Here is an 8,411-nt window from a genome sequence, read left to right as displayed (position 1 = left end):
TATATATATATCGGGATTCTAACCATAAAAGGGCTTAAAAAGTTTATAGCTGCGCAATGAAAAACTCATAACGTCCAGTTTATGATGAAACTTTGTTTCAGCATATGTTAGTAGATAAACATTCCATGTGCTCCTCATGTGCGATTGGGATTGTCCTATACACACGAATATAGGACACGCATTAACAAAATGATAAATTTATCGCGCATATCCACGTTTATTATGTTATGTGTCTCTACAATTAAACTGTTCGTTATTATTGCGAATGACAGCAGGGTCTCACTAACCGCAGTAATTACTTATAGGGCTCAGTAGGAGGACCCGGCGTGCTCACGGGCCCGCCAGCTCTGAAGTGCTTAACATTCGGAACACGTAGTTTTCACGGTCATCAGACAAACGTGGTTGTGGCGCGCATCGTATGAACATAAGCACGGCAAACAAATGAACCGTACACCCACTGTTACAATCAGATATGACCTTTACTTGCGCATAATTGATGAAGGATGATCTGGCTGATCTATCCACGCCCATAAAAATTAGATGTGTGGAAAGGTGAAGTTGGTTATCATTGAGAAGATTTAATAGGGAGATCGGTAAATGACGCCACACCGAAGTCAATTTTATTTATCTTCGTGTCTAAAGACAGCTTAGGATGGGCGATGACAACAGGAAATCTTAAAGTAAATAAAAATAGATAATTTATTTCCAGTTCCAAATTACTGTCACTATAGTGAATCGGATCAAGCATAGCTGCTCCGCTCGTTGCCAGTTGTTAGGTCAGACCGCGCTGATCCTTCGATATTCGCCCGCCAAACGTATTTGCTTGCCCTTTAAGCTCTTTAGTAATTTTACGTTATTGCTTTGGGCTTTCTCGTGAGAATTTGATAGAAATTACGAAAACGTACGCTTAACACTTAACCCTTTTCATTCGTGAGAAGGACTAAAATGTGACATAAAATGTTCAGAAAATAAATTCCTATTATCAAACCTGGTTGCTGTCTATTTATTCGAATGAATCGTATAGTAAAGAAAAAAAGCTGAGCATTTATCTGACTGGTCTGATCGGTGATATCCTATCTCATAATTCATCCTACTAGCTAGTTGTATCACCTGTCAGTACCTTATTATATATATATATATATATATATATATATTATAACTGGAGTAAGTTTATAATGATTCGTGCAAGAGTTACTCTAAATCAACACTCCACCCACAGTGATTCACTTGTGATGATTTCCCAACGTTTTAAAGTTGCCTGATCCAGCTGAATTACAATACCTACTCTAAATCTAGCGCTCCTTTCTATTAAACTCAGCCAGACGTATTTCCCGATAAAAAAAAATGATGGATCCGATGAGAGGTTGTGGGCACAACTCAAGTCAGTAACCAAATAGAGTTATAAGATTTAATACGCAAAAATAACGCTCCAGAAACTTATAATACGAGGACAATAATACAGAATAGACCAACGGATACAATGTTACCATGTAATCTTGTTTTTACCAGTGAGAACCGCTGTAAGTTCGTTATTTTCGAGCTGAAAGAGATTTTTGAGACACAGCTTTTTGCACTGCTATTCACCGAAACAGAGTCAATATAATAACACTTGAATACGACCGGAAACCATTATTAACAGCAGCGGCTAAATGTTCTTGTGATTGGCACTACGCCTGAACGAATGTGGAGACCAATTAAAATATTCGTTTTTGGACCATGTATTTCTATATTTCACTGGATTTGTCTACTATTTCTCTTGCAATTACCCTGCCAAGGCTAAGCCAGAATTTTCGTACTGTCTCTTAGATACAGTCAGAATGGACGTAGTAGCTGGTTTCTAGGTTAGAATTCGGCCTAGAGCAACCTTGTTCTGTGCCTTTTGGAATGCCTAACGGCGATAGCAGACGTAAAATTCGAAATAGAGAAAGTTTCATATTATTGATTGCTGCACCCTCGCAATGACCCTCTAACTGTTATCTCCTCGTCCGTTATACAAACAAACACCGTTATATATATATAATGGTACCAATATTATTTAATTGGTGTTTACACGGGAAGTTTGGGCAGACCGCAGAGATATATTATTACATCGGCTAGAAACCGTGCAGAGCACCTTTAGTTTCTTAAATTTTAGAGGATAAACACATTTATTTAAAAAGCTTAAGTCAAATCTATTTGTGTACGTTTAAAGATGTTTGTCATTATTATCATTACAGTACGATCTATTGAAACTTCTTAGCAGATCTTTTCATATTTTTTTTTTTAATAAATCCTAACAAAAATCCAGTTCTCCTGAAATGTACCGATTTGCCACAGAAAAACTTATATTAGAACCAAACAAGGAACCTAGTTCTCTTCAGTCATAAGTGAATTTATCTTTTAGAGGCAGATCAGCGGTTGCTGGGTAAATGAGCTAGCTTCTTCGGGTATCTCCAGCAAGCTTTGGTTATTCTTTCCAATCGTCTGTTTCGCTATAGGCCCAAACATATTCCTATTTGCTTTTCTTTTTTCTTGAGGTTTAAAACTTCTTTTATCTTCTACCATATCGTTTATGGCAAAATGAAAATCTTTTCATGTTATTCTTAATTTAAGAAATCGTTTTATTTTGCTGTTGTTGCTACATATATACAAGCTTGTAATTAATCTTTACTTATTCAGCTGCTTTTTTATGTATTGTTTGCTTTTCTTATATATTTGATAAAATTATTCTTCCTGTGAGATCTTTACGATGCAAAGTCACTGATGACTAATTAAGTAAATTAAAGGCGATGAACAAGGCCAATTTCTCACTAATCGTTCACTTCCGAGAGAAATGTATGGCGCTATTATATGCTTTGTCTTTTGTGTCAGTCTAAAAATACCAATACAGCGACGATGCGGTGATAAGGCCATTGATGGATAGCTGTACTAGTTTTGGCAATTTCCTAAAGTCATTCACAACGACCACAAAATGGCCCAAAATAGCTACTTGTCTCGTTGCCCCAAAAGGCCACGAAAGGCACGTCGCTATTCGGTTCATTGGATTGGCCGCGGTTTATACCCCCCCCCCCCCTCCCCACACACACACACACACGGTCCCGGGCAACAGCGCAGATTTCAAGTAGACGCTGACAACAACCTTAAGAAGCAGATGTCAGCGGGTTCTACCTCGATCAACGCATTCATCCAATAAAGCCTGCCGTTTGCCTGTAGCAAAAGGCAGAAAGAACAAAAGTGCTAGCGAGGTATACATTTGCTACTTAAAGTCGCCGGCAGCCGTTCACAGTTGTAAGCGTAACACATTACTCGTTAACTGGCAACGATAGAGGCGTAAGGAATAACACGGATCTCATCTGGTGGTCCGGTTGGAAAATTTAAATACCCGAACATTATTGTCGGAAGGCGACGACGTATGGTATTTTACCACAACCCGGTAAAACTATAGTCAGAGGTGGACGGTAGGCTAGGGCGGCGCGCAGAGAGGTCAGCGGGGGTTGTCACGTTCGCAGCTGGATTGATGTTGCTTCTTGGCTAGCTGCCGTCAACGCAATAGGAATGTCGCACGCAGGTGCATTTAAAAATGGGGAAAAAAAACGACGAAAACGAACAATTGAATACAACTGTCGCTGCTCGAAGGCTGACCCACGGAAGTAGCTAACGTTCAAATTCACGCTTCTCCACGATCACGCCGTAACAGCGGGGGCAGCAGTATTACAAGCAGAAGCCCTCGCCCGGACACCAGTAGTGGTTGTAGTGACAGCCTGCGCTAGCGCTGGCTGTATACAGCCACCGTTAGCACAGGCCGTATCTATAGACGTTCGACTTTAACTGGCAACTGACTGTTAGCTCTGACGGCAGTACAAAGGGTACCGGAGAATGACCATGAACCAGGAAAAGCGCGCGATGATTGGGCGCTAGCTAAATCTCCCCCAGACACCAGTCGCTTTTCGGCATTGCCGCATCGCTGTTCTGCTGCCGCTGCGTTCGCGGTCCATACCTTCCACAGAATGGCCGTCCTATTAGGAAAGTCCCCGAACGTTATCTCAATGTTTGTTGCTAGTTTTTCGTCATTTGACGCCCAAACCGCCAGTGACTGATATTCACCGGTTTACCGCTATTGTTATGCTATATATATATTGTAGCGTATGGTCTTTCTTGTTTTCGGCTGGCTGTGCTAAGGAGGCCTATGTGCGGCGTGTTTGCGGCGTCCGCGCTGGGACGCTGCCGAGTAGGTTCACTTTGGGAGCACGTGCCGTTTATGCGCGTTCCTTAATATTACGTAATGACCCCCCCCCCCGCGCGAACGTCGCTCGATTCGACGATATCATAGGAGCAGCTGTGGCGCTAGTAGTAGTAGTAACGGTTAAAAATCGATCCGACATTTGGCTAGTTGCACTAGTCGTATTGATGACTAATGGCTCTGTATCGCAGCAAATTGGACAGTTCTTACCGATGCTCTTCCTGCGGGTCTTGCAGCTACAAGAAAAGCTCACGGGGTGAAAGGAGAATATCCATGACAGTAGTAATAACAGCACGATGTGCGAGCTAACTGACCGTTGACGCCATCAACTGCGTGGAGACAACCAGTTTTACACAGACCTGCTGTGCCAATTGACCGCTATCGTGTTTCGTATCACATTGACTTCGGATCGTTCAGATCGACAACGTCATGGTACCATGTACTGCGTGCCGACTTGTGTCGACATCTATCTACCATCGTCCCACCGACGTCCACACGGTTCCCTCCCACCTTCGACAAGCACCTGTTTGCCTCCTGCCTCAAATGCCCACTGGCTTCTATAGCTATTTAACCACGGATGCTGTAGGGCGTACGCACTATATGCGTACATTGACGACAATAGCTTCGCTGCTAAACCATGACGCTGTTGCTTGGTTCGCCCGTTCAGTTTTTCGACTGTCGAATGACTGGGGTTTTCACCTCTTTGTTACCAACCGTCGATTTCAACGCTAAAACACCGATGCCTTCTGACTGTCAACTATTTGTCAAGACCTCTGTGGAGCCTGGCCACAGGCCCTGATGAAATTAACGCCTGCTTGTCCTTGCAACGCTTCAACGTATCAAGAAGGCTCACACTTTAGCGTTTTAGTGGCCTGCTTGATTGAATAACACCGCCAATCTACTACCCTGCGCTACTAATCGCGCGCTGCTATGATCTCAGCAGTGAAAGTTATAGAAAGTGAATTCGAAACAACAGGTTGACCAATTTGTCTAGAGCTAAAGAATGTTATTCGTTGTTAGTACCAGCAAAAAATGAGCTATAGCGAGATCGTAACAGAAATAACAACAAAACGACAACAACTATGATAATGACAAAACAAAACACTGGCAAAACTATCCCACATTTAGCATATACAAGCTTAAATAGCTTTAGAAACCATGTTTTATTTTCATTAAAAATAATGCTTGCTTCGTTTTTTTAGACCCCCGAAAGTGTGACAACAACGGTGTTTTTTAGCGCACACATCGATTCCGTTTGCCTTTAAGCGGCTTCACTGCCGGGTCGATTGATGAGAGCTGGTTCTGTATACCGCCCCTTCCACTTATCCATGTGTCCGTTCGACGCGTAACTATAACTGTGGAACTAGCTCAACCGCTGACGCCAGCATAATTGATGAATAAGACGTTATATCTAACTGGAAGGGCGGCCATCTCAAATCGGGCCAAAAGGCTACTCCTCCTTTAGTCGGAAGAGACGCCTAAGTAGACAGACCATCGCACTCTTTGATCCGTTACCATTGACCCCCGCCTTCTCTGCCGTCGGTCCGTGCCCGGCCGGCGGCCTGGACTAAGTCGTTACGTAGGCGCTTAGTGGCGGCCAGATGGACATGCCCTAGTCTGAAAAGTCGGTGGCTGTTGCAGCGCCAAGCAACAAGAGCAATGGCAAAAACGATAGTGTTTAAAGTAAGCGGCCAGTTGATTGAACAAATAAACCCCCTGTGGCTCTGGCCCAGTAATACCAGCAAATCTAAGTTAACGGCAGAAGTTGAGATGACGGCAGAAATTCATTGAAAGCGAAAGTAATATGAATAGAGCAGATTATTTAAATCGAGCAAAGAACCAAGAAATAGCTAATGAAGGAAATAATTTCTTTTCAGGAAGAGTAAATTCTAGGAGTCGCATCAGCAGTAGCAGCAAAGACAGTCGATGCCGCAAAACGGGACCAATGACAAAGTGGCAATTTCAGAACCAGAGACAACGACACGCGGAGCATCAGGAACATGCAGCAGAACGTTTACGGCCATAGACGTGCTAATCACTCACGTTTTTCATACACACGATTCCGTTGGTTCGTTCGCTCGGTTAGCGGTGACTGGCGTTCTCGAACAGCGTTCTCATCGTTTGTTGTAGGACGTTTAAGGAGCCAGTGCATCTAGGCTGCCACGAACCAAAACATTACTATCAGCCTCTTTCCTCTCAAGCCCCTGTTTGTAGCTTCCCATTCAGACACAGGCGCGTTAGGATTATCAAAAAAAAAAAAAAGAAAGAATAGTGCCACCGCAATGGCTATTATTTCTAACCGACAGCGCATATCTAACCCGCGTGTTCACTTTCTTCACAATGGCCAGCTGTCGAAGCGCACGCGAGCAGGCAGGCAGCCAGCCAGATCTACGGATTTAAAGTTGTGACGCAGGCTAGCCAATGGCTAAGTCACAAATTGGGGCCACAAAGCTACGACTGTTCTTATTTATCACCAACGTATACGCATAACGACAAGTAGCGACTTTCCAATAACAGATTTCCTCGATGGTTAGCAGCGTTCAGTTCAGCCGAATTCTGCAGACGAAACAACTAACTAAATTCGCTACGACGGCAACGAGACTCGATGTTATATCGATGCTCGCGCGAAACCACATTTATTTTTCTCCTCGAGAAAAACGATGACCGTTGTCGAAATTGGTGGCAGTTTAGAAAAACAAAAGTTATGGAAGATGCCGAGAAATGCAGAAAGGCGAGATAGGAGTAAGGGATCGAGAGGGCGGTAAAAAGGCTGAGTTGCGTTCGCTTGTTTTTTCTGGCAGACGGAACGTCAGCTGACATTGTGGCTGGCTGATGACATAGCCTGGGGCAGTACGTTGTGAAGTGTATGTGAATCGAACTGGTGGGTGAGGTGATCTGTCAGAGAAACAGAAAGGAAAGACAATGCACCACAGACAGGAACAAAGTCCGGGAGAATTATCTAGTATGATAAAAGAAAATAGAAATCAGACGCGACAGTCTTATCTGTAACTAGCGGCAAACGACTCTCCTATAAGCGTATGGAGCAATGAAAAAACAGGGCCCATCAAACGCAGTGTCCTAAGAGTGAGTTGTTCCATGACGGTAAATATGTTGACTGTGTTAGCCTGATACAAACAGACTTCGTACAAGATAGGTACGACGTATAAACTGTTGATACACTGATGAGATGATAACTGACCGTATGAAGAATGGACCATATACGAGCTTTCGGATATTATCTATATAAATGTATACGTGTGTATAAATTCACTGAAAATCGAACTTCATTTTTATGCTTCAATAATCCATTTCAGCATATAAATTCAACTCTTCGGCGGCCTGCATAATTAATGTTGTCAATAACATACGCTCACCGATCAACTACTCCAATCCAGTACGGGTTAATTTGATGTTGCCGTTATAATGCCTCAATGTGGTAATGCAGCCTTGTCTCTTACTCGAGCAGTAGCGCTCTTCATTTTTAACGTACCTGATCGCCATCCTGCGACGAATTAGTCGACGAACCTCTCCGGAAGGCAATAAAGTCCATGAAACGGGGTATCACCAAATCCACAGATCCACTCCGATTTAAATAACAGACGTATACCTATACAGAAGTATAAGAAGATTGCCACAATCTATGTACTTCACAATTTCGTCACTGGGTGATACTGCCTGGACACCTCCACTCGAACTTCGTCACACCAGAAGCCTTCAGAATACACTTCACAGTTTGCAAACTTCTCTTTCGTTCCTATACTCAGAGTAGCGTATGTATCCTCCCCACCAAGAGACTTACCGGGGATGGCCTACCGAATCCCGCGGTACCAGCTCCCAGTTCGGCGCGACTGCTCTGGGACTGGCCCACGTTGCGCTGCTAACGGCGACGACGTGATCTGGCGACGTCCGCCGGGAAAGTGACGAAGTCGTGCGGCTGCGACGGATGTTTTGCTACTTCAAAGGATCGACTCTTGACTATTGCTGTTGCCGATCCTTAATGTCTGCCGTCCTGCTTTGGGCCCACCCAGCCAACGTTAATGACGACGGCGGTGACAACAAGGCTGAGCAGCGCTACGAGGCCTGTTGTTCAATCGAACCGCTAAAACTGCTAGCAGCTGCACTGCGTCCACTGCCAATACCACAGCTGATGATGGGGTTCCTGTTCGGCTGCTGGTACGATCGGCAGCAGCCC

General features: G+C 43.9%; 1 protein-coding gene across 4 annotated transcripts in view; it reads right to left on the bottom strand.

Moving 5' to 3' along the window:
* LOC111259560 (uncharacterized) overlaps nt 1–8,370 on the bottom strand; it is a 31,584-nt gene extending 23,214 nt beyond the window's left edge. The window contains exons 1-2 of one of the 4 annotated variants that reach the window (XM_022831683.2): nt 8,019–8,369; nt 7,710–7,826 (exon numbers count right to left, since the gene is read on the bottom strand). In XM_022831683.2, coding sequence (XP_022687418.1) covers nt 7,710–7,720 — 11 coding nt within the window. In that variant the 5' untranslated portion in view covers nt 7,721–7,826; nt 8,019–8,369. Of the gene's footprint in view, nt 1–7,709 lie in introns of all 4 variants that reach the window. The other 3 variants (XM_022831684.2, XM_022831682.2, XM_022831686.2) reach the window with 3 other exon arrangements.
* Between the last annotated feature and the right edge of the window lie 41 nt (nt 8,371–8,411).

The sequence above is a fragment of the Varroa jacobsoni genome, unplaced genomic scaffold, assembly GCF_002532875.2.
Source record: "Varroa jacobsoni isolate VJ856 unplaced genomic scaffold, vjacob_1.0 scaffold_345, whole genome shotgun sequence".
Taxonomy (NCBI): domain Eukaryota; kingdom Metazoa; phylum Arthropoda; class Arachnida; order Mesostigmata; family Varroidae; genus Varroa; species Varroa jacobsoni.
This window is presented reverse-complemented; position numbering and strand designations above follow the sequence as displayed.